This window comes from Pogoniulus pusillus, chromosome 17, assembly GCF_015220805.1.
Source record: "Pogoniulus pusillus isolate bPogPus1 chromosome 17, bPogPus1.pri, whole genome shotgun sequence".
NCBI lineage: Eukaryota > Metazoa > Chordata > Aves > Piciformes > Lybiidae > Pogoniulus > Pogoniulus pusillus.
Genome location: NC_087280.1, coordinates 23,435,679 through 23,461,141, shown reverse-complemented (window position 1 = coordinate 23,461,141; position 25,463 = coordinate 23,435,679). Strand labels below are relative to the sequence as shown.

At 52.7% G+C, this 25,463-nt stretch overlaps 1 protein-coding gene across 12 annotated transcripts in view; it reads left to right on the top strand.

Moving 5' to 3' along the window:
* Positions 1-25,463, top strand: part of NTRK3 (neurotrophic receptor tyrosine kinase 3) — a 293,014-nt gene that overhangs the window by 182,714 nt on the left and 84,837 nt on the right. The window contains exons 13-14 of one of the 12 annotated variants that reach the window (XR_010305437.1): positions 12,991-13,829; positions 14,462-15,973. The exons of 9 other annotated variants lie outside the window; for them this stretch is intronic. Coding sequence is in view for 2 of the 3 variants with exons in the window: in XM_064158085.1 (XP_064014155.1) it covers positions 12,991-13,121 (131 nt within the window). In the remaining variant the exon portion in view is untranslated. Of the gene's footprint in view, positions 1-12,990; positions 15,974-25,463 lie in introns of those variants that run through there. 2 more of the 12 variants (XM_064158085.1, XM_064158086.1) reach the window with 2 other exon arrangements.

Genomic DNA, 25,463 nt, shown 5'->3' with positions numbered 1-25,463 from the left:
ACTGGCACAGGTTGCCCAGGGAGGTTGTGGATGGTCCCTCCCTGCGGATGTTCAGGGCCAGGTTGGATGAGGCCTTGAGCAACCTGTTCTAGTGGGAGGTGTCCCTGCCTGTGGCAGGGGCTTGGAACTGGATGATCCCTCAGGTCCTTTCCAACTTAAACTGTTCTATGATTCTAAGATGTTTGCCTCTTGGAAAGATGTCCTGTACCAACCTGAGTGCAGTGATCAATTCAGTGATGACCAAAGCTACAGAGGCATCAAGACAGAGTGTTCAGTGCTGGAAAGGTGCTCCCTGGACACAGCCCAGGGAGAGACCTCCTTGCTGAGCCACACAATGCAGCTCATTGCAGACAAGCAGCCACACAGCAGGGCTTTTGGATCCTTACTGCTCAGCCAGAGGCTGGGGGGGCCCTCACCAGGCTGCTGGTACAAAGCAGCTGCTGTTTGCACACAGAATGACAGAATGATCTGGAAGCAAACTCCAAAGGTCATCTGGTCCAACCACCTCTGCCATCAGCAGGGGCATCCTCAGCTAGATCAGGATGCCCAGAGCCATGGCAAGCCTGCAGTAGAGGCACCAAGCTCCACTCCTGTGTCACTTGTTTAGCTCCAGACTGGCTCAGGCAGAGCTGTCCTTCCTTCCCAGGGCTGGTGGGAGTCAGAGCACAGATTGACAGAATGGTCTAGGTTGGAAGGGAACTCCAAAGGTCATCTGGTCCAACCACCTCTGCGGTCAGCAGGGGCATCCTCAGCTGGATCAGACTGCGCAGAGCCATGGCAAGTCTGCAACAGGGGCACCAAGCTCCACTCCTGTGTCACTTGTTTAGCTCCAGACTGGCTCAGGCAGAGCTGTCCTTCCTTCCCAGGGCTGGTGGGAGGCAGAGCCAGGAGACAGTCAGTGGATGGGGGCAGCAGAGTGAGAACCATTTGGCGTCTCTCTCCGGATCCTTCTGGGTGCCTTTAATTAGCATGATTGCTCAGCACGCGATTTTGCCGTGTTCTGCAGCTCCCCTGGTTAGAATAATTATTCCCCCAGCTCCTTTTGTTCCAGTTCCTGATTGCTTACAAAGTCTCCTGTTAAAAGCCATTAAAGCCCTGACGCAGAGCGGGAGCAGGCTCTCGGCAGCGCCGCGCTGCCAGCCTGGCACGTGCGTTGCCCGCGCTCTCGCCAGCCCCGCTCTGGCACCGCTCTGCTCCCTGCCACGTGCTCCCTGCTGCAGCATCCCTCCCTGCCTGCCTCTCACACGCTCCCCCGCTGCCCAGCCCACGTGTGCCACAGGCAGCAGGTTGCCTGCGTGCCCCCCTGCTTTCTGCTGGCGCCTTGGGTAGCGCTCCGCTTGCTTCGCTCTGTGCATGGGCTGGCTTGGCACCGGGGCTGAACCTGGGGCTGTGTGTGCTTGCCTTTAGTCACCTGTGCAAGTGTGGAAGTGCCATTAGAAGTGAATGTTTCTGCATGCTTTTGCCCCGGTGTGGCAGCTCTTGCTATGAGGAGCAGCATACACAGAGGAGGACACATCCTGGCTGTGGCTTCAGACAAGGATTTGAACCATTGAATCACCCAGCTTGGAAGGAACCTCTAAAGCAGGGAGACTTCTGCACTTTGGCCACAACAACCCCAAGCAGCACTGCAGGCTGGGGACAGAGTGGCCTCAGAGGTGGGCTGGAAGAGTGCTCCCACTGGGACCAGCCATGTCCCACAGAGACCCAGCTCTGTCCTCAGTCTCAGCCAGGACTGGCCAGGCCAGGCCTGAGGAGCTTCTCTTGGAGGTGAAATGGTTGTGGCCCAGTTGGGGCAAAGCAACATTTTCCATTTCACTTCAGCAGGGCAGCTCGAGCAAGAAGTTGCTGGCCCCAGCCCCAGCAGCTTCCCCTCCTCTGTGCTGTGGCTGTGGGGCTGCCAGCATGCCCCCAGCCCTGGGGCAAGGCAGGGAGGTGCCCAGAGGCCAGCTCCTTATTCCCATGTGCTCAAACCCAGTGGCAGTGGAGATGCTGGCATTGTGGGTGGGCAGAGGGCAGTGGGATGAGATTGAACAAGGCCAAGTGCAGGGTTCTGCACTTTGGCCACAACAACCCCAAGCAGCACTGCAGGCTGGGGCCAGAGTGGCTGAGAGCAGCCAGGCAGAGAGGGAGCTGGGGGTGCTGGGAGAGAGGAGTTGAAGCTGAGGCAGCAGTGCCCAGGTGGGCAGCAGAGCCAATGGCATCCTGGGCTGGCTCAGGAGCAGTGTGGGCAGCAGGACAAGGGAGGTGACTCTGCCCCTCTGCTCAGCACTGCTCAGGACACCCCTGGAGTGCTGTGTCCAGTTCTGGGCTCCTGAATTCAAGCGAGATGTTGAGGTGCTGGAAGGTGTTGAGAGCAGGGCAGCAAGGCTGGGGAGGGGCCTGGAGCAGAGCCCTGTGAGGAGAGGCTGAGGGAGCTGGGGGTGTGCAGCCTGCAGCAGAGGAGGCTCAGGGCAGAGCTCATTGCTGCCTGCAGCTGCCTGCAGGGAGGCTGTAGCCAGGTGGGGTTGGGCTCTGCTGCCAGGCAGCCAGCAACAGAAGGGGACACAGCCTCAAGCTGTGCCAGGGCAGGTCTAGGCTGGATGTTGTTAGGAAGTTGCTGGCAGAGAGAGTGATTGGCATTGGAATGGGCTGCCCAGGGAGGTGGTGGAGTGGCTGTGGCTGGAGGTGTTGCAGCCAAGCCTGGCTGGGGCACTTAGTGCTATGGTCTGGTTGGTTGGGCAGGGCTGGGTGCTGGGTTGAGCTAGATGAGCTTGGAGGTCCCTTCCAACCTGGTTGTCTCTATGATCATCAACTTGATCAGGTGTCCCAGAGTCCTGTCAAACCTCACCTTGAATGTCTCTGGGGATGAAGAGTAGGAAAAATCTTTATTTTTGAAATGAAATTGTTTCCCCTTTTATCAAGAGTGAAATCCTCTGGTGGAAGGAAAATGGAGCTTTGATGGGCAGCATTCCTGGGAGTTTTGGCATTGCAATGCCTCCCCAGGCAGAGGTCTGTGAGCTCAGTCCCTTCCCTGTCCCTCATCTCTGCTGATATTTGATTAGCACATGGCAGTGGTAGAAGCAAGGCAGCCACAAAGGCTTGCACAGAATTACATGGTGTGAAATAAGATTGGGCTGAAGTGCTTTAAATGCTTCTGCATTTGGGTGAGTTGGTGTGAGAGGGAGGCAGGAGAGAGGGAGACTTATTTTCAGGCCCAGACTGAAACTGGGTCAGAGGAGGGTCTGGCAGTCATGTAGTTTGTTAAGTGTGGAGCTGACTGCCAGAGGGAAAATTCCCAGCTAGGCCTCTTGCTGGAAAACCCTTGCAGGAAAGGCTTTTCCTCTTCCTCCCTTCTCCTTCTGAATGGAACCTCCTAGCTCACAGCAGCCACACACTTTGGCTTTAGGTCTTCATTTGCTACCCTGCTGTAATATGTCAGATCTCCCCCACTCTGCAAAGCTCATCTTCTGCTGCAGGATGGAGTAAGGGTCTCCTACAGCAGCAGCTGGAGTAAGTCTCCTGCAGCAGCAGCTGGAATAGAGTCTCCTGCAGCAGCAGCAGCTGGAGTAAGACTGTCCTGCAGCAGCAGCTGGAGTGAAGGTCTCCTGCAGCAGCAGCAGCTGGAGTAAGACTGTCCTGCAGCAGCAGCTGGAGTGAGGGTCTCCTGCAGCAGCAGCAGCTGGAGTAAGAGTGTCCTGCAGCAGCAGCAGCTGGAGTAAGTCTCCTGCAGCAGCAGCTGGAGTAAGGGTGTCCTGCAGCAGCAGCAGCTGGAGTAAGGGTGTCCTGCAGCAGCAGCAGCTGGAGTAAGGGTGTCCTGCAGCAGCAGCAGCTGGAGTAAGGGCGTCCTGCAGCAGCACCAGCTGGAGTAAGGGTGTCCTGCAGCAGCAGCAGCTGGAGTAAGGGTCTCCTGCAGCAGCACCAGCTGGAGTAAGTCTCCTGCAGCAGCAGCCCCTTCCACAGCAGCACTTCCCCATACGCTGCTGGGAGATCTTCCTGCTGACTTCCTCTCTGCTTCACTGGCTGCAGAGGTCATTCCAGGCTTTTCATAGCTTCTCTTGCAGAGCCATGCAGTGTTCCCTGTGTGTTCTGGGGGAGCAGAGCCCTTTCTCCCCTGCTGCTGATTGAAAGCCACCACAAACCCCTGCCACTCGTTGATGGGCAAGACCCAAACCGCTCCCTAGGAGCAGCAGGAGCCCAGTGCGAGCCCGGTGATCGCTGTCCCCTCTTCCCCTGGCTGAAGCACATCCCACCCTGGGCCCTGGGGGGTGTGTGGTAGAGCTTGCCATGCACTGGTACCTACCAAGAGGTCCTGAACCAAAATCTGGAGGTGGGAGCTCTCTCTTGGCAAGGCTAATGACGTTCTTCTGATGTATTTTGGTGCAGAAGGCAAAGAGAAGGTTTTGAGAACCATGTAGTGGGGCAGCTACCAAGAGGAGAGGAGCCATGGTGGCAGCCTTTGCTTCTAAACCAATCAGCAGAGCAGGAGCACTGGAGAGGTGTGGATGAAGGACAGCAATTCCAGACAGTGCAGCCCAGAGAAGCCAACAAACTTCTGTTCCTCCAGGCTCCCTGCTGCTCTCGCTGTGTTTTTGCCCTCAGCTCTTCCTGTTCCCTTTCACAACTCCCCTGTAGTGCTCGGTGCCTCCTTGCCTGCTGAGATCTCCTCAGCTTCTAAACCCCAGGAAATCACATTTCCCCACAGGATGCTCCTGCTGACACTTCAGGCACTCGGGCTTGTACCACTCCTGGGCTTCCTGGAGGGCAGCTCTGGCCTTTCTAGGTGACATAAGGTATTGCTGGAACAGATGGCAGAGTAAAGAGACTTGAGCAAGCAAGGATTTATCCTGGACCTTGATCAGCTCCTCCAGCAGCCTTCAGAAGAGCAGGAGAGCGTCGCTGGCACTGCTTGGGCAGCAAAGGTCCAAGACGCAGACCGCAGCAGCTGTCTGCTCACCCACCCTGTGTGTCACCTTTGGTGACTGCTCCTTTATCCTGACCATCTGGCTTTACCAAGCACTTCTGTCCCCTTCTAGAGCCCAGGATGCCTGGAGAAGCTGGGATCCTGGAAGCTGAGGCTGTTCCACATGGACTGCCCACAACTGGCATCGGTTCCTTCGGGGACCTTGCGGAAACCGTGGCCCTGCTCTATGCCACCATTATGCCATCTGTGTAAGGAGCACAGCAGCTCCTGCCTCCCTGGGGAAGCAGCCAGGCATAACTAATGTTTGTGAAGTGCTCTCTGGCTGAAGAGAAGTTTGCAACAGCCCCGCTGCAAGTTCTGACTCAGGGGCTTCCCTCGCTGGTTGGCTCTTTGATGTGCTCATCTGCGGTGGCAGTGGATCTGCCCTGCCATAATTGGAATTCATCAGCAATTAGGAAACATGAGGCCAAACAGGCTCCTTCCCAGCGTGTGTTAACTTCTGGGCAGATCAATCAGTGCTTTCTGTAACTGTGGAAAATGCTCTTGCTACCTGCAGCAACTGGGGCAGAGTGGAGGTGTCGGAGGGACGCGGATACCTGTCAGGCAAAGTGGAAATCAGAAGCTCTTTGTAGCACTGTGCACAGAGCTTTAAACTGGCAGCACTCTGAGGGCTGACTTGTTAAAAAAGGGAAAAGGGGGAAAAAAAAGCCACCATAACTTAAGAATTGCCAGAAGACTGCATTTGAAACCCAAAGTGATGACACTGCTGTGTTACTTGTTGGGATGGGATCTTTCACGCTGGGTCCCGTGGGCTTCCTGGAGCGCAGAGGCAAAGGGAGAGCACAACAGTGGGAAGCAGGGACTTGTGGAGGCAGGAGGAAGTGGTTGGCCCTCCTGGATGGTGAGAACTGCAGAGGAGAAGACTCCTGGCTGTGGTGGTGCAAGCACATGGAAGGACATCAGCTACCAGCCAATGCTCAGGCATTTCTGAAGGCTCTTTCCTACAGCTTCTTCTCAAGGCTGACCTATAAGCCCCAAGGCTGTGGGTGTCACCGGAGACAAGCCAAGCATCCTCTTTGCCCAGGCACCTTCTCTCTGATCCAGAATGACTGCAGTGAGCAGAGGCTGAGTGCTCCATGCTGTGGGTGAAGCTGCTGGGTGCCTGGTCCTTCCCCCTTCCCTGGTCCTCCTACAAGTCATTCCACATACTCTGGCTTCAATCTAAGGAAAACAAAACCGATGAGGCCCAACTGATCTGGCTGCTCTCCATCACGCAGAGGGCCTCAGAGTGGCTTTAAATAGCTGCACCTCTGTGCAGCCTGGAGAAAAGCATTGCCTGTGCCTCTGGGCAGGGAGGGTAGCTTTGGCTGACATCACAGCACATCTCAGGCTGGAAGACAGCATTTTGATTTTGCCTTTGCTCTTAATTTTTGTTTTCCATCTTATTTCTCTTATTATGTATACCCTGGTAAGTGCTTTCCTACTTGGAGGCTTTCCCTAAGGGGGATCGGTGGGGAATCTTGGAGCTCTGCCTCCTCGAGCTATCAGGCTACATCATTTAGTATCTTGGAACTACTCCATCTAATGAAAGAGTTCCAGAGAAAACAAACTTGTGATCCTGGCTGATGTGGACATGGCCCACGTTAAGGGTGACAACAGTAGAAGTGCTGGAACTCCTCTGGCCAAAGGCATCAATGGCTCCTGCACAGTCTGAACGAGTTCTCTGCGTGGAAAGCTGCAGATGTTGCCCTCCTCTCAAGGAACAACACTCTTCAGTGCCTGCAGTGTTCTCCTACCCCTTCCTCTGCTCCAGTTAGGCATGAGAGAAAGATGTGTGGAAATGGGGTCTGCTGGACCCATTGCCTTCTGCTGTTTGTCTCATCCTCAGCCCCTCTCCTCCTGCTCTCAAATGCGTGTGCGGTGTTGTGATCCCCTGCTCGTGATTTTGGGGTGTGGAGAAGATAAAGGTGCCACAAACTGGAGCTGGAGCTCCATCTAGCACAGTCCTGAGAGGTTTCCAGTGACACCAGGTCTTGTTGACTGTGGTGGGATACTCTTCTGCTTGAGGTTAAGCTATGGCAAATGAGTAGAGATGCAAGGTGAGCTGCTGTGGAGGGCAACAAGGACCCCGCTGCCATCAAAATGAGGAGTCTTAGGCCTTTCTGCAGCTCCCAGAGCCTTCTGAGCCTTAAAAGAGCTGCTCACTCCCTTGAGGCTCTGCTTGAGGTCTGTGTGGGTCTCACTTGTGGGTTGAGTTTTCTTATGGCTCTCTGTGAAGGGCAACGCTTTTGGGCTGGTGTGCATGGGAGGAGGTCTAGGTTCTGCCTTTGGCTCAGATGGTACTGGAGGTGATGTGTGCAGCTAAGAGCTTCAGAGGACCTCGTGCTGTGCTTTTGCTGAGCTCCTGTGACCTGCCTTCTTGTGGCAAGCAAGGCCTCTGACTGGGTTGCATCTTGCCCTGCTGTATGGATGGAGGGGGAGACAAAGCAGAGGGTTTTGTGTGTTGGCCCTGAGGATGAACCCATCCGTGACAGGAATGCTGGATTGCTCTGTTGCTTTCCCCTCAGCTACAGACATATCAGTCCTGCCTTTGACTAGATGGATGGCTGTTCCCTCCACTCTGGATGTGGGCCAGGCTTGATGGTTTTCATGCCTTCTTTGATGCTATTCATACTTCATATCTGTGCACAGAGAAAGATAAAATGTACACTGTTGCTGGAGTCTTCTGCTGCTTTTCCCTTCCACCACAAATTCAGCTGTAACACAGCAGAGTGATCAGTGCCTAATGTGGGCTGTGTGGATAGCAGTGTTATGCTTGGCCAGCTCCTTGCCCCTTCCATTGCTATTTTTGTTTAACCCATTTTTGCCAGGTGTTAGCAGGCATCCTGTGGCTTTTCTCATCCTTTCCCACCCTTATTTATGCTGCTGGTTTAGAAGCAGTTCCCACTCCTGGTCTGCACCTCTCTTGCTGTGGCAGATGGGTCTGCCATGAGGAGTTGTGCATCATTTTCCTCACCTCCTCATGCCATACTCCCTGCTGCTCTTCTCAGGTGACCTGGAGGAGCCTTAGGTCTCAAAAGCCCTAGAAGCATGGGATGCTGGGATAGCTGCAGCTGTAGCAGAAGGCAAGCAGTGGAGGCGAGGTGAAATGATCTGGTTTGGCTCCTTAGTCTTGCTCCCAGTCAGTGGAGGAAGGAGGCAAAGTGAAATGATCTGGTTTGGCTCCTTAGTCTTGCTCCTAGTCAGTGGAGGAAGGAGGCAAGGTGAAATGATCTGGTTTGGCTCCTTAGTCTTGCTCCCAGTCAGTGGAGGAAGGAGGCAAGGTGAAATGATCTGGTTTGGCTCCTTAGTCTTGCTCCCAGTCAGTGGAGGAAGGAGGTTCATCATGGGTCTGTAGGCTGGATTGGGCATGTGCAAGGGGCAGAGTGGCTGAGTCAGGCAGGACAGCTCTGGAGGACGAAGCAGGTGGCCAGGGTTGAGGACAAAAACTGGTTGCATGGTTTGGTTGCCTTCAATTTTCTTATCCTTTCATTGGCACATCCTTACAGCCTGCCTAGAGAAATGCCTCACCTGCCCCATCCATCTCAAGCTGCTAGGGCTGCACAGTAACTCTGAGCTCATTCTTCCTCCCCTGTTCTCCAACACTCTCCATACATTTATTCCTCTACCATCCCATGGCTCTTAGTAGAGGCAGTGTCATGATCTCATTTAAAAAGCAGTCTCACTAGAACCAGGGAGAGGCACAAAGTTGAGTCTGTCAGCCCCTTCCCAGTTGGGGTAGGTCTTCTGGAGATGCTTTTAATTTGAATCTAGAGGGTGGGATTTTTTTTACCTGCTTACTATTTTCAGGCTTGTGTGTTGGAGTTTCCCTTCAAGCTTACAGCCAGTGTCAAGGACAGAATTTTCCAGCTAGGGCTGAAAGATGCAGAGCTCCACAAAACAGATTGCATTTAAAATTTCCCTCATGCCTTCTAAGAAGCTGAATATTTTTTCCCCTTTTATTCTTCTACTTTTCTTTCCTTTCCCTTGAGAGACAGAGCCCAACCAACCATCAAAAAAAAGCCAACCCCAAACCTCAAACAGAAACACCAAATGAGCAAACAAGGAAACAAAACCAAAACCAACCCCAAAAAACCCCAGAACCAGCCAAAACCAAACAGAACTTGTAAAGGTTATTTCCAAGTGAGTTTTTCAGGAGCCACAGATTTGGTGGTAGGAAGATGGTAGTAGGAAGATGCCAGAGCAGCATTAAACCTCTGAACCTGTTGAGATTCACCCATCCCAACCCTGGCCCATCTCAGTCAACATCATCCATCTCACACCCGACAGCGGAGATGTTCGCCCAGCAACAGCCTCGTTGGTTTCTGCTCCATACAAGAGGAGGGGGCTGAAGGCAGCAGTGCAGTGCAGGGCACAGCAGTGAGGGGAGAGAGAGCAAAGCAGCCAGGAGAGAAGCATGTGTGTTTTGCAGATTCTCTGGGGCCTTTAATACCTCAGAAGCAGAGGATGCCCAAATGACCGATGCTGCATTGCTTTCCCAGGCCAGCGGTATGTGCTCAGCCCCTCAGCTTCAGAACCATCTCCTGTCCTCCTGCCACAGCCCTCAGTGGCCACTGTATGTCCCCCCCCTACTGCAGCCCAAGACCCTGCTCTCACTGAAGATCCCTGCAGCTGGGACTCGCAGCACAGTGCTGACAACAGAGCAAAGCCCTTGGTGGCTCCAGCCTCCAGTCTCGCTGATCTTTCACATGTCCTCTTTGCCGAGGCTCTGCGTCCCCTGTGGGGGTTTTAAGCCTGTTGGATGTGGTCTGGCAGAAGTGGAATTGCCTTAATTTAGCAGAGCTGAGAAATGCAAAGAAACTGAAGCAGACAGGAGTGCTCCTTGGAGATCCTTGGTATTGTTGAGCCTAGACTTTCCCAGCCATCCTTTGGTGGCCATAAACTATATTTAGATCATGAACAACAAACCATGGTAAGCAGTGGTGCTCAGGGATGCCACTTTTATTTGTCTCTCAGTGGCTCTGATAAGAAGTGGACTTAGCTTGTGGCCATGTTTCCAAGCATCAGCACTTTAGCCTCTGCTTTGGCTTCTGAGAGTTGAGCCAGGCTCTTTCTCACTACTGATGATATTTCAATGCTTGGGATTTGCTTTGTTTGTGACACACAAACTGAAGCTTGAGCCTGGCTTGCTCTCCCATGTGGATCAACCCTTCAGGGCCACTGAGAACAACACAGAATTCCATCCCCCCCAAAAAGAAATACAACCCAACACCAAGTTTAAAGAGTTCCAAACCAAACAAACCGCTTTTGTCTGCCTTCTCAGGTTCATCAGGAGGCCTTTGATGAGCAGATGGAACAAGGTAGCTCAGGGAGGAAATAGAAATAGACATAAAAGAGAAAAGAGAAAGAAAAAAGAATGAGGAAAAGTCTCTTCTGGCTGCTGTAAATTCAGTGGAAGAAGCTTTCTGTTCCTGGTGGAAAGCAGCTTCCCTGTGGAGATCGATTCACAAGGGCATCCCAGCTGCTCTGTGCTGCTCTGGAGGTGCTGGGCTTGGGCTAACTTACCTGATTTGTTGAGGAGCAGAAGCATTTTTCAGACCTTGGAGCAGTTGTGGAGCTAAGACACCCAAGAATTCCTTAGAAAACCCCTTTGGGCCCTTCAAGGGCTGTGAGAGGTTAGAGCAAACCCCAGGGTCCTGCCATAGAATCATAGAGTGAGTCAGGGTTGGAAGGGACCACAAGGATCATCTAGATCCAGCCCCCCAGCATACCTTGGTCCTGGCAACTTGGTGGATCAGTACTGGGGCCTTTGATGGGCTGGCACAGAGACTTCTGATGTCCACATACCTGAGCTGAGCTAAAAGCAACTCCACTGCACTCTTAGCAGCTACCTTCAGTGACCTGTGCCAGTTCCTGCCGTGTGTCTTTGCAGTCCATTGGGATGGCCTCAGCTGCAGCAGTACTGTTACAAATGGGTGTCTGAGGCAGCAAAGTGAAAAGCAGTGAGCTGACACCTGCAGTCAGATGCATGGAGCTTTTCTGCAACAGCTTGCAGGGCTTAGCACAAAAGGTGATAGAAAATAGGAGTTCAAGTCCCAAAGAAGGACATGGAAGTGCTGGAGCCAGTCCAGAGGAGGGCCACAGAGATGCTGAGAGGGCTGCAGCAGCTCTGCTATGAGGGCAGGCTGAGAGAGTTGGGGCTGTGCAGCCTGGAGAAGAGAAGGCTTGGAGGAGACCTTGGAATGGCCTTCCAGGATCTGAAAGGGGCTACAGAAGGGCTGTGGAGGGACTATTGAGAAGGTCTGGTAATGACAGGAGGAGGAATGGGTTTGAAGTGGCAGAGGGGAGATTGAAACTGGATGTTAGGAAAGGGTTCTTTGCAGTGAGGGTGGTGAGACACTGGCAGAGGTTGCCCAGGGAGGTTGTGGATGTGATCTTTGATCCCATTCTGTGCTTCTGTGCTCCACAACCTCCCTGGAGATGTTCAGGACCAGGTTGGATGAGGCCTTGAGTGGCCTGTTCTAGTGGGAGGTGTCCCTGCCCATGGTTGGAACTTGCTGAGCTTTGAGGTCCCTTCCAACCTAAACCATTCTGTGATTCTATGTCCTCCTTCAGTCAGACCTTGAGGAGCAGACTGTGGGACTGGATGTCTGAGCAGAAAGATTTCCTTTGGGAGCTCACATCCAGGTTTGCTTCCTCTAGTCCAGAGAACTGTTTTCTGGCAAGTCCTGGATATTGGCATTTAATTTAATCTTTAATAGTAATTAACACCTAATAACTTCTGTGTTAGAAATGTGCCAATAGTGAGTTTTGCTGCCTGGGGCATCCTAAGGCAGGAGCATTATGAGGAGATGGTTATTACAGCCCTTGAAAATGCTGAATTTCATAGAATCAGAATGATAGAGGTTTGAAAGGACCTCGAAATATCATCCAGTCCAACCCCAGAGCAGGACCACCTGGAGCAGGTCACCCAGGAATGCATCCAGGCAGGTTTTGAATGTCTCGGGTCTGGAGGAAGGAGCATGCCTGTGCTCTCTGCTCCACTCATCTTCCCTTCTCACCTGGCCAGTGCTTCTGGCAAGTTCTAAACTCCACTTTTAAAGAGGTGGGGTTGTGTAAGGAGATCATAGAATCATAGAGTCAACCAGGTTGGCAGAGAGCTCCAAGCTCACCCAGTCCAACCTAGCACCCAGCCCTGCCCAACCAACCAGACCATGGCACTAAGTGCCCCAGCCAGGCTTGGCTGCAACACCTCCAGCCACAGCCACTCCACCACCTCCCTGGGCAGCCCATTCCAGTGCCAATCACTCTCTCTGACAACAACTTCCTAACAACATCCACCCTAGACCTGCCCTGGCACAGCTTCAGGCTGTGTCCCCTTCTTCTGTTGCTGGCTGCCTGGCAGCAGAGCCCAACCCCACCTGGCTACAGCCTCCCTGCAGGCAGCTGCAGGCAGCAATCAGCTCTGCCCTGAGCCTCCTCTGCTGCAGGCTGCACACCCCCAGCTCCCTCAGCCTCTCCTCATAGGGTTTGTGTTCCAGGCCCCTCACCAGCTTTGTTGCCCTTCTCTGGCCACGTTCCAAGATGCCTCCACTATGCAGGTTTGAGGACAGCTGGGGTAAGGAAGTTGACAGGGTTCTAAGGGTCAGGTCTCTCCAGCCTTGTCAGGATGCTTCTGCAGCTTCAGGAGCGTGAAGCCATAGCACAAGTCGTGAGAGATGTCAAGCCTCAATAAGTCAGGAGAGAAAAGCAGCTATAGGAAGGGCTCTGTTCTCCTCACTCCCTGCCTAGGGGAGATACAGCCTAGGTAGGAATTAGGGGCTTTTCCACTCCTGATGAGTGGGAACCTCTAGAAAAGCCTTGTTCCCTCTTCTCTGTCCAGGCTGCTTGCACGCCCCTTGTCCTCGGAGCACTGTGCCTGCACTCACCGCTTGCCCGTTCCTCACGCCAAGCCAGGCTGAGGTTAGCCCTGCCCAGAGAAGGAGTTTTGCCTTTGGTTTGGCAGCAGCCATTTGCTGGTTAATCCATTTGGTTCTTTTTTAATAATTACACTGTGTGTCAATATCTCTCTCTCTTTTTTTTGTTTCTAGTTTTGCTCTTTTTTTGGTTTTTCGTTTACTTTATTTTGCTTTTTTCTTTTGTCTGTTTTTTTTCCCCCTTTAGGTTTCAGAGAAATTATGTTGAATCCAATAAGCCTCCCTGGACATTCCAAACCTCTTAACCAAGGCATTTATGTTGAGGATGTCAGTGTTTATTTCAGCAAAGGACGTCATGGCTTTTAAAAAACAAAACAAAACAGAACAAAACAAAAGCTCCTTAAAAGTCCCTGTTCTGATGTCAAGTTTATAGGCTGTGCCCTCAGAAATGGTGGGAAGCAGTAAGCGTGGTCTGTATGGATTGAGGTCTCCTCCTAATAGGACTCTGCAGCCCTGCCTGTACACACCTTAAAAAGCCAACTGAAACTGTGGTTTTTCTGTCACCAGATAAACAGGGTTGTTCTTTTATTCTTCCCTCCCCCCCCCACTCCTCCTCCTCCTCTTCCCCCTCCAATGGTCGCTGTGTTCATTAAATGTCCCCTGCGAGGCACAAGAAGCAGCAATGAGAGCAAATAAAGAGAATTAAAAACCCCACTTGAAAGGAGTCATCCTCATGACACAAGCCAAAAACCATTGTACTTTAAACTCACACACACACACACTCAACCCAAACCCTGACAAACCCAACCCAAGCCAACCAAACTCTGACATCTTTTAGCCATGTCCTCCCAGCTCGGAGGTTTTGATTCCCTTTGTGAGCTCTGTCGTCCTTCGCAACGCCCAGCGAACGCTGCCAGCGCCCTCCCTTTACGCGGCGCCGCCATGGGAGGTCTCCCAGAGCCAAGCCGAGGTGGGGAGCCTGGAAGAAACTTAAAGCAGAAGGAAGACTTTTGGTAAGAGCAAAGGCAGCCCTGCTCCCAGTTCTTGCACAGAGAAATAATGTTGGAAGGAATAACAGAGAGAGAGGGAAGAAAGCAAGCAAGCCGAGCGGTCTTACTTCTCTGACAGGAAGAGGATGTGGGTGTCTTTGAAGTGCACCTATCCTAGGAGGCTTTCTTTTTGTCTGTCTGTCTGTCTGTGTGTGTTAGAGAGGCTCTCTGGATCTGACTGTGTCGTTGTTGCACTCTGGTCTCTCCCTGCTGCTTGAGTGATGAGCTTTATCTGAGGGCTCGCCTGGGCTTCCCGCCTGGACGGCAGTCTGGAGCACAGGGGAGTCTGTGTCCTTGCCAGGGCTAGGGCAGGAGGCAAAGTGGGAAAACCATATCAGACGCACTCAGGTCCCAGCTGCTGGGCCTTTTCCAGCCCCTTTAGCTCTCCCCTCTATTCCTACCCGACTAGAGGTTGATTGTAACCCAGTCACGTACCCAGAGCCATCAGCTTGAGGCTGGCTGACTGAAGGAGGAGAAAAGACAGAAGAGTGTTCTCTTGCTTCTTCTCTGGCATAAACAGGAATATCGATCCTGTTCTCTGGCCAATGTTTGTATTCCCCCCCTCCCATCCCACTTTTGTCTTACTTCATCCAAAGCCTCTCAGATGGAAAAGGAAACCCTTTGATCCTGTCCTTAAGAGAAGCCAACTGCCCTCGCAGCCGCTTGCCAGGACTCTTGTGGATGTCAGGTGCACGGGAAGCGCGGAGTTGCTCACACATGTCCCTGATAACCTGTAAGCAAGGCAGATTTTCTCTGGAGGAGGAAAAAAACCAACCCAACAAACCTCCAAAAGCTTCAGGTCTGGCCAGATCCTTTTCTGAAAGGAGCATGGAACCAGGAGCTTGCTCACCAGCCACTCAGCTCTGCTCGCCTTCTTGGTGGCCACAGATGACCTTAATCGCATCAGAGATGTCTCTAAACCACCAGCCCTGAAGGGTTGCTGCCACTGGAAAGAATCGGGGTCCTGCTCTGCCAGAAGTGGGTAGAAGCCTCAGAATGGGATGTTCTGCTTCATCTTGCCTTTACAGGTGACCTGCACGAACCACCCTGGAGACTGCCAGGAGGTTTTGTTATCAGCTTTCCCACAGAGACGGCCCTGGGGATATTCCATTCTCTTGCTTCTTCTCCTGGTCCGTTCGCATGAAACAAAAGGTCAAGTGCAATAGAAGGGTGCAGGAGGAACGGTGGCAGATTGCTTTAAGTTAATGGACATGCCTTAGGGGGGCATCTGCTTTAGGATGAGGAGGCCTGGCTCAGGCTGGATGGCTTCAGAAACCATGACCAAAACTCCCAGCGATGCTTCCTGCCCGCATCGGAGCTGGAAACGCAAGAGGTGCACTGCCAGAGAGGACCTGCGGCCGCGCCCTCCACACCTCAGTTCTACAGATTCACAGAGCCAGGAGGAGCTTCACCAAGCATGTGAATCACTGGGTGCTTGTCTGAACTGAACCCCCCCTCCCCCCACAGCCTGGAGGTCTCTCCACCTGGCCTGGGGGTGCCTTGTCCATCTGAACTGTCTCCTTTCCCCAGCACCCTTCAGGGGACTCTGCTCTCAACTGTGCGTATCAGCCGTAGAGATACATCCATCAGCCTGGACCAGAAGCCTGTATCCAGAGGAAAGGTGGAATTTTGCAGCTCAGGTCCATCTCTGCTTAGAAGAAGTCCTCTGGAGCGTCCAGCATAATTCAAAGCAGTTCTCCCCACTGTGATGGATGTTCCTCCATTTGTTTTAACACCACTTTTAAGAGTCTCTGGTTTCCTCACCGCTGAAAAACCTAAAGCCAGGTCCCGGCTGTTTGCAATTTGGTGGCTTTAAGTAGCAAGTTTAAAGGATGGGGGTTGCTTTGTTTTGTTTGTTTGTTTGTTGGGTTTTTTTTAAAGGAAAGAAACAAAACCCCTCAGCCTTTAATTTTATTTTTAATTATTGTAAATCATTACCTCATTTCCCCTCCACCCCCACAATGAGACCCCTCCACCTTTTGAGCGTTTCTTCTCTTGCCATGACTCTCATCCTGTGCTAAGGGGAAATGGGACAGTCCCTTTTCACAGAGACTTCTAGGGGTGTTCAATGTCTAGTTTCTTAATAAACACTTTATTTTCTAACGAAACAGCTGCATCAGGCCTCTTCTTTGCAGGCAAAAATGAAGGAGAAGAAAAGAAACACCCTTCAGAATGCCACCTCCTTATAGTCTGCTGCTCGGCGAGGCGCTGCGTGCGTGGGGAGGTTGGTTCGGGTGGTGTGGAGCTGGGGATTTGCAGCTGGGATGTGAACCTTGCTCAGGGTGCTTAGGAAGATGTTTGCATCTTCCTAAGGGTGGTGAGACACTGGGACAGGTTGCCCAGGGAGGTTGTGGAGCACAGAAGCACAGAACGTGATCTTTGATCACGTTCTGTGCTTCTGTGCATCACAACCTCCCTGGAGGTGTTCAAGAGCAGGTTGGATAAGATCCTGAGTGATGCTGGAGGTGTTCAGGATCAGGTTGGATGAGATCCTGAGTGATGCTGGCACAGGTTGCTCAGGGAGGTTGTGGAGTGTTCTGTGCTCTACAGCCTCCCTGGAGGTGTTCAAGAGCAGGTTGGATAAGATCCTGAGTGATGCTGGAGGTGTTCAGGATCAGGTTGGATGAGATCCTGAGTGATGCTGGCACAGGTTGCTCAGGGAGGTTGTGGAGTGTTCTGTGCATCACAACCTCCCTGGAGATGTTCAAGAGTAGGTTGGATAAGATCCTGAGTGATGCTGGAGGTGTTCAGGATCAGGTTGGATGAGATCCTGAGTGATGCTGGCACAGGTTGCTCAGAGGTTGTGGAGTGTTCTGTCCATCACAACCTCCCTGGAGGTGTTCAAGAGTAGGTTGGATAAGATCCTGAGTGATGCTGGCACAGGTTGCTCAGGGAGGTTGTGGAGTGTTCTGTGCTCTACAGCCTCCCTGGAGGTGTTCAAGAGCAGGTTGGATAAGATCCTGAGTGATGCTGGAGGTGTTCAGGATCAGGTTGGATGAGATCCTGAGTGATGCTGGCACAGGTTGCTCAGGGAGGTTGTGGAGTGTTCTGTGCATCACAACCTCCCTGGAGATGTTCAAGAGTAGGTTGGATAAGATCCTGAGTGATGCTGGAGGTGTTCAGGATCAGGTTGGATGAGATCCTGAGTGACACTGGCACAGGTTGCTCAGGGAGATTGTCAGGACATGAAGGTGTCCCTGCCTGTGGCAGGGGGTTGGAACTGGCTGAGTTTTGAGTTCCCTTCCAACCTAAGCCATTCTGTTCTATGATTCTAGGTGTAGCTCTTGCTTCTCTCGCTCTCAGCAGGCACAAAGATGTTTTCTTGCCTCAGACCCCACCTGCTGCTGCTCTCAGTTGACAACCTGTTGCTTTTTTGGTACTTCAGAATGGTCACATTCTCAGGACAAGGTGGTGCTGCTGGAAGGTGATGTTGGGATTTGCCCAGACAGGTTCCTGTGCTTAGTGGAAGGAGGTTTACTGGGAGCTTTATCTCTCGGGGAGCCTGACACTGAGTGATTTGTTTTTGCTGCAGTGCTTTTGTTTCAGGTCTCCCTGCTTGGTGGTGCAAATTGCTCTCCTGTTGGGTGCTGGGCTGTTGTCCCTTCAGCAGGGACAATTGGCCTCCTATTAAACTAGCAGAGATGCCTTCCATGTAGAGACTGTGGGGTACAGGTGAGTGCTGCGCTTGAGCTCCTGGTCGTGAGTTCACATGGGGACAGATGATTGCTCCAGGAGGAGAAAGGAACCAACTCTGCAGGTTGAGAGAGGCTCAGCATGAGGATGTGTATTGGTGCCTTATTTATGTGCCTTAAAGCTGCTGTGCCACCCTGCAGGTGACTGTGAGCATGAGGCTGGGGACGTGTTTAAGCTGATATTGGTGGTAGATGGTGCTAGAACTGTCTTAGAAAACCTGGGGAGAGTTTTGATGAGCCAAACAGAAATGTGTGTTGCCAGCATCCTTCTGTTCCTGCAACTTCTGGCATGACTTTGAAGCAAATGTCTCAAATGATGCCATGAGTGAACTTCTGCCTGCTGTTGCCTCCTAATGAGTGTGCTTCTACAAGTGATAGGGTGCTGTGGCTCACAGGGTTAGGTGATGGCTGAGGTCTTTACATCAGTGATGCCTGAGAGATGCAACCTGACACACAGGATGGGCAGCTCAGCTGCAACAAACTTCATCCCAATTTCCCTGTCCTTTCTGAGGTGTGGGAAACAGACACGGGTGTTGGATGCTCTGTATCTTCTTCCTTGCTGCTCCAGGGTCTGTCATCAGGTTTCACAGCCCAGAAACGTTGCAGACAGAGGGTTGATTTAGACAGTTCCTTAGGGCTGCTGGTGTGGTCAGCCTCAGTTCGCTTTGCCTTCTATTTAAGGAATCTGGTTCTTTACCTATGAGTTCCCACTCTGGCTCTGGTGCTGCCAGTTCACAAGGAGCTGGCTGAAGCCTGCCTGTGGGCTCTGACATGCTTTGCAGAGGGGCTGGGCACTTGTTTCTCCTTGTGCTTGCTTCTTGGTTGCATCTTGTTGCCTGATGTACCCATGTGAAGGCTCTGTGCTTTTTCAAGACATCTGGACTGTGAGTTGATGCTGTTGTCCTGCTCTCCCTCCCCACAGTGGCTTCCAATGACTCTTGAGCTCCTTGCTGAAGGATCCTGGGGTACAGGTGTGGTAGGGTGCAGGCAGTGGTACCTAGCAGCTCCTCCTGCAAATCACAACCCTGCCTACTGTATGTGGACAAGCAGAGAAGTGAAGCTTTATTTCCTTGAGTTTTGACTCTGAAAAGATGCAGATGCAGTTCATGTCTCAGAGGAGTGTGATGGGCATGTTATGCTTCTGGCACAGTACCTCTCTGCATGATGGGAGCAGTGTGTGGCCTGGGGGGACCTCGGGGTTGGACTTGCTGCAGGCAAGTGTTTGATGTGTGTGATGCTGTAGATCTTGTCTGGGGTACACTGAGTCTCCCTAGATGGATATCCAGGTTGCGTCAGCTGAGTCTTGTACTTTGCTGCTCTGTTGTTCATTTAGATGTGCACATCAGGAGCTCTCCCTTCTTTCCCAAGAGGCTGGAGCTCCTGCTGGAAGGTGCTGGTTTTCCTTGCCACCAGACCTTTGGCCTTTTTGGCGTGAGTCTGTGCCCTGCTGTCCAGAGAGGCAGAAGTCCCAGGAGCGGTGGACAGTCAGAAGGTTCCTCTTGCCGTGTCAGCAAACTGTGGCAGTTCATCACCACTCTGCTCTGATTTGTACCCAGAGCAAGCTGCAGATCCCCCAGGCTAAACCCTGACATTAGCAGGGGATAAAGAGGGCTAGGCACAGCAGTGAGGCTAAACCCCAGGGGTCTGCAGGAGCAGTGGGAAGAGAGCATGTGAGAAATCAATGCTGGGTGACTTCATCTTTGCTTCACCCTTTGAAGCGCTTCTGGTGTGGTTCCTGCAAGGACTCCAAGAGTCCTTATTAGCTGTGTACTTAGCAGTGCCTGCAGACCATCATCAAGTGGCGGAAGAGTTTAACAAGCTGTGGGGAAGTGCATAAAGCTGCTTTGCAAGGGGAAGGGTAGGAGAGGAGGGCAGCACAGGCGCGGCTAGGGAGGGTGCTTCATCCAGCGGAGCGATGCTGTGACCTTCCTCTGCTCTAGGGATGCGTTTTGCTTTGCCTCGGCTGATACCTTGTGGTTTCTCTGATGTCCCCTCTCCGCTCTACTCACGCCTCCTTGGTGGTGCCATCATGCGGTCTGACACCACGGAGCAGCGGCCACAGGCCCCACACCTTCAGCAGTCTGAGCTGGTTGTGCCACAGGGGTGCACTGCAGGCTGGAGGACATCCTGCCCTGTGGGGACCGCAGGGATCCTGCTCTACCCTGAACCCTAAAACACAACGCAGCAAACCCAGTGGCAAAAGGAATTGCATCTGTCCAGTGTGTGGCTTCCTTCGTGTTTCTTGTGAGGTACCGTGTGGGGAAGACACAGAGGGCTGAGGGGTGCAGATACACTGCTTCTGCTGGGAGCAAACTGCTTCTGCTGGGAGCAAACTGCTTCTGCTGGGAGCAAACCACTTCTGCTGGGAGCAGATTGCTTCTGCTGGGAGCAAACTGCTTCTGCTGGGAGCAAACCACTTCTACTGGGAGCAGACTGCTTCTGCTGGGAGCAAACCACTTCTGCTGGGAGCAGATTGCTTCTACTGGGAGCAAACCACTTCTACTGGGAGCAGACTGCTTCTTCTGGGAGCAAACCGCTTCTGCTGGGAGCAGACTGCTTCTACTGGGAGCAAACCACTTCTGCTGGGAGCAGACTGCTTCCACTGGGACCAGATTGCTTCTACTGGGAGCAAACTGCTTCTGTTGGGAGCAGACTGCTTCTACTGGGAGCAAACCACTTCTAGTGGGAGCAGACTGCTTCTACTGGGAGCAAACCACTTCTGCTGGGAGCAGATTGCTTCTACTGGGAGCAGATTGCTTCTGCTGGGAGCAGACTGCTTCTACTGGGAGCAAACTGCTTCTACCAGGAGCAAACTGCTTCTGCTGGGAGCAGATTGCTTCTACTGGGACCAGATTGCTTCTACTGGGAGCAAACTGCTTCTACCAGGAGCAAACCGCTTCTGCTGGGAGCAGACTGCTTCTGCTGGGAGCAGACTGGTTCCTCTGGGAGCAGACTGCTTCCACTGGGATCAGACTGCTTCTACTGGGAGCAAACAGCTTCCACTGAGTGCAGACTGCTTCCACTGGGATCAGACTGCTTCCACTGGGATCAGACTGCTTCTACTGGGAGCAGACTGCTTCCTCTAGGAGCAGTTTGGTCGTGTGAGTTCCTGCTATAATTCTCCAGCTTCAAACTTCACCTTCTTGGGTGCACCACTGGAGTTTGGGGGTTGTTTGTCCATCTTCCTTGCTGGGCTTTGGTAACCTGGTTTGCAGAGGAGTGGTAATTGCCTGTTCTGGCTGAAATCAGGAGAGGAATTCTAGAGAGTGGTAACTGAGCTTCCTCCAGGCAGAGCTTTCAGGTGGATTTCAGGCTTGGAGTTTGTCAGGCTAAGAGCTCTACTCAATCCCAACCCACACTGGCAGCCCTGGGTGATTCCTTGGCTACAAGAAGCGGATGGTCTGCCCAGCAGTAAAGCAGAGTGCAAGTACAAGACAACTACACTTGAACTTTGCTGTTCAGTTTTGTGTTTGGGAGTGTGACTGCTGACTAATCAGCAGGGATGACTCTGGATTGTTCTCTGTAGTGCAGAGGGAATCGTTCCAAGTGCTGGTTAAACGATTTGCCCTGCTCTTAGTGAGTCATTGGTGACCTGTGCCCAGTTCCTGCAGATGAGGTGACTTTTTGTAAGGGTTTGCCTATGATTTCAGACTATTTGGCCCTTTTTCCTTTCCCCTCTGAGGGTTTGCTTCAAATATTCATGTTGTGTGACTGGCTGACTGCTGCTGCTTTTGCTCTCCCGTTGGGTGAGTGAATGTTTCAGCCAGAAATGTGGTGTGGAGAGATGCTCTGTGGTGATCTGGTGCTTGGGGCTGGCCTTAACCCCGGGTTGCTCTTTCCTGGGGTTGGTACCACTCCACCAGCTCTGTCTGCAGGCATGAAAAGCTGTCGTACCTTAGGCTTCTGCAGCAGTTAAGAGCTCCTTTTCAGAGCGAGCAGGCTTCATGGCTCCAGCCTGAACTCTGGGAGCAGCCTGTGTCTGACCTGTAGGTGGATCTCCACCCGCTGATGGCAGCGCAGCTGCTGCTGGAGGTCAGCCTCCTTCAGCAGAAGTCAGCATGAGCCAGGCTGGCACTGCATTAGGCTCAGAAAGCTGCCAGCAGATCTGATCAAGCTAATCGTGCCCGAGTCATCATTACCTTAAGTGAGTCAGAGATGTGTCCAGGCTGTTTATTAAGGTAATTGGGAGAAGGAGGGAGGGGAGTTTGCAGTCTGTGGGCTAGGTTGGGGAGGCAGGGGAGTGTTGCAGCAGCTGACACAAGAGAGGAGGCGCTCATACTCTTACAGGTTGGTGTGTTCTGCCTGTGCCTGGGGCCTGGTCCTGCTGGGGTTCAGTGTCCTGGTGCCAATAACAGGGATGTGAAGTGGCATCATGGTAATGCAGCCTGCACGTGTCTGACACCACCGGTGTGAGCTTGGCTTGCCAGGCTGAAGAGTTGTAGCTCTGCCCAAATTTCCCCTGCAGGCTTTGCTGCCTGCTGATTCTGCAGGCATTCTGGACCAACGGAGCATTGTAGCTTTGCTGCAGCAGTGCCATGCAATATCTGGGGGCAGTAGGAGCAGCTGTGCGCAGTCACTCCCTTGGTGGTGCCTGGTCCAGTCCCCTGCAGGCTGCTGATGGTAGGTTTGGTCTGTGCTCGTTTACTTTTGTTCACTGAATGGCGCCAGAGGGAGTTGCTGGTTTCAGAGTGTTTAAGCTCCAGTCATACTCTCAGTGCTGCTAGAACAGCTCCTGGGGTGCACACCCCCCAAACCCATCACATCTGGCAGTGCACAGGCAGTGCAGGCGATGGAGAAGGGACTCACTTAAAGGCAGGTAAGTGTCATTTTTCTCTTTCCAGGGAGCTGCTGTGTGTAATGTGCTGAATTCAGACCTCTAGCAGGAATTATTTTGATAGATCTGCTCTAAATGCATGAAGAATAACTGACTGCATTAGATGCTATCAGTTAGAAGCTGTCAGTCCATGCTCAGGAACTAGCAGGGGCTCTTCTGGCTGGAAATGTTGCAGATCTGGCACTGCACGAAGGTGGAAAACCAGAAGAGCCAAACGCTGCTAGAGACTGGGGTTAACCCTCACTGCCACTGCTGATGGACCACCAGGTCAGGTCTGGTGGCAGGAGGATGCAATTGGAGTGCCAGCAGGTGTGGTAGAGCTGTGGGAGGTGTTTAGCTTGGCTCTTCAGTCCTTTGGAAAGCTTGGGAGCACAGAACTGCAAGGGTGGCTGCTTGGTGATAGTGCCAACCTCTCGTTTTCATCATCAGTAAGCTACAGAGGCTTCAGTGTGCCTTCACCTTCTGCCTGGTGCCAGCAGAGTGTGCTACAGATGGATCACCTCTTCCACAGCCCCACGAAGTGCTTACCACTGGACCCTAACAGATCTTTACAGCCACAGCTTCAGAAGAAGGCAACAAAATCCCTGGATGAAAATCCTGTCCTGTGACTAGGCTGGAAAGTTTGGTTTAATACCGAACACCTCAGAGGGGGCTCCTGAGAATTGGGTACTGTTCTGTTTAGGTCCTTAAGCTCCTCTGCATGACTGTAATGCATGAAGCATCTAATCTTGTGCCAGATTTCCTTCCCTGGATTCTGAGGAGCCGGCCTAAGCCTCGAAGGAAATGGGGGCAGGTTGAGCTCAGTAGCAGTCTTACAAGGAAGAGGAATCTCTCACCCAAGAAAAATACCCCAGAATCAGCCTTAGGAAACAAAGAAGACTCCTGAACATATCATCAGGGACCCCCCATCTGAGTGAGTCTCAACAGTGCCCCCTCTAAGGAGGAAGGTCTCTCAGGGAACGTGCTGCTGCTGAGCTGCGGATACACCACAGGCTGAAACCTGCCTCTGATCCTGAGAACAAGTGGACTGCATGGGAGTATCTTTGGATCTCCCCTTGAAGGGGTGGCTCAGGCTTCTGGGCCACCACCATGCCCTTAATCTAGCACTGAGCAGCTCAGGTTTGACAGCTCCCTGAGCTCCTGGGATGCCAGCCCAGGGAGGGGAGGCATCCCATAGCTTACTGGCCACAAGCCACGGAGGACTTTGCTGCCAAGCCTGCCCCGTCTGAGACCTCCTCTTCTCTTGCCTGTGCTTTTACCTCTGCTCCCTCACGAGTAAGGATGGATCCTGGTGGGTTTGGAGCATTCACAAGATCTTACCCAGGCTCATGCTTGGGTTCCTGGAGCAGGAATCAGAAGATGGCCATCTCTCCAGTTGGAAAGGAGGTTACATCCAGAGCATCCCTGGAACTGCCTGGAGCGGTGTTCTTGTCTGGAGCAGTAAGTAGCTGTTTGCCGATGACGGCGCAAGGGTGTGTGTGTGTGTCTGTGCTGGTGTGCATAGGCAGGAATCAAACAGTGATGGTGGAAGGGTGGTGCTGGGTTTCCAAGGGAAGAGAGCAATCCTTAAATGTGATCCACTGCCCCAGCTGGAAGTTGGAGTGATACATTGGGCTGTGATGTGGAGGTAAGTCTTCGCTGCAGAGTCCCCATGCGCAATCCTGCACAGACTGTTTCAGTTCCCCACCATGCACTGCTGCTGTCTGCACACTCCTGCTGCCAGGGAGGGGTGAGAAGAGCCTGGTTCTGAGCCATTCTTGAAACCCTCAGCAGCAGTCACATCCCTGTGTGGCAGAAACGGAGCTGAGGTCTCCCACAGACCTCAGCTTCAAGCTCAGAACAGCCTCTGGGTTTGGAAAGAAGAGAGGAGCACAAAGGTCCTTTCCTAAGGGACATCCTAGCCCAAGTGCAGGCACTGCACATGCTGCTCCCTCACCACCCCCTGAATACAGACTCTTGGTTCTAGCAGATAGAGATTATATATATTTTAAGGCTCTGTGAATCATTCATAGCCCAAAGGTGAAACTGAGCATCAGGGCTAAGGAAAGGCTGAAGGGATGAGGCGAGGAACCTTCCATTATTAATTGCACTAAGCCTTGAGCCAGCAGCAGCTTCTTGCAGCCCTGCCTTTGCTTTGGGCAGGCCTCCTTCCTCTAAAAAGCTGAAGTAGTCTCCTGCTTTCAGCAGAGAATTGTAGCAAGACCCAAGCAGCTGCTTCCCTGGTGCAGCTGGGTGGCTGTCTTGTGAAGGAGCACATCCCGGTGAGCAGAGTGGGGCTGCTGGGAAAAGCAGAGACCCCTTGGCTTGGATGGAGGATGAGAGTCCTGGGCATGCTCTTTGCAGGGTTAGCACTGGGTCTGGCAGACAGTGGCAGGGAAAAATACAACTGAATGGTTTGGAAGGAGAGGCTGTTTGCTGCCTGACTGAGCCAGGCGCTTCCAGGCGCGTTGTGGCACAAGGCAGAGGTGAATGGGAGCTCCTGCTTGGTGTCTCTTGGGGGTCAGCATGGAATGGTTTTGTGGGTGTCAGACTCATTCCCAGCAGCCAGCCAGACACACAGCACAGGAAATAGGCTGTGGTTTCTTGGATGGGAGCAAATGCTGACCACTGAGTTCAGAGCATGACTGCATGATGTTGGCTTGTGGTGTCCAAGGGCTGCAGCAGCTCTACTGTGAGCACAGGCTGAGGGAGCTGGAGGGGTGCAGCCTGGAGAAGAGAAGTCTCCAGGGGGACCTCAGAGCTGCCTGCCAGTGCCTGAATGGATCTTGCAGGAAGGCTGCAGAAGGACTTGTGCTGAGGGTGTCTAGAGACAGGCCAAGGGGGAATGGTTTGAAGCTGAGGCAGAGCAGGGTTAGGCTGGAGCTGAGGAAGAAGTTCTTCGGTGTGAAGGTGGTGAGACTCTGGCCCAGGCTGCCCAGAGAGACTGTGGCTGCCTCCTGCCTGGAGTGTTGCAGGCCAGGTTGGATGAGGCCTTGAGCAGCTGAGTCTTGTTGAGAGGTGTCCCTGGGCATGGTGGAGAGTAGGTGATCTCTGAGGTCCCTTCTAAGCTGAGCCATTGTATGACTGCATGAC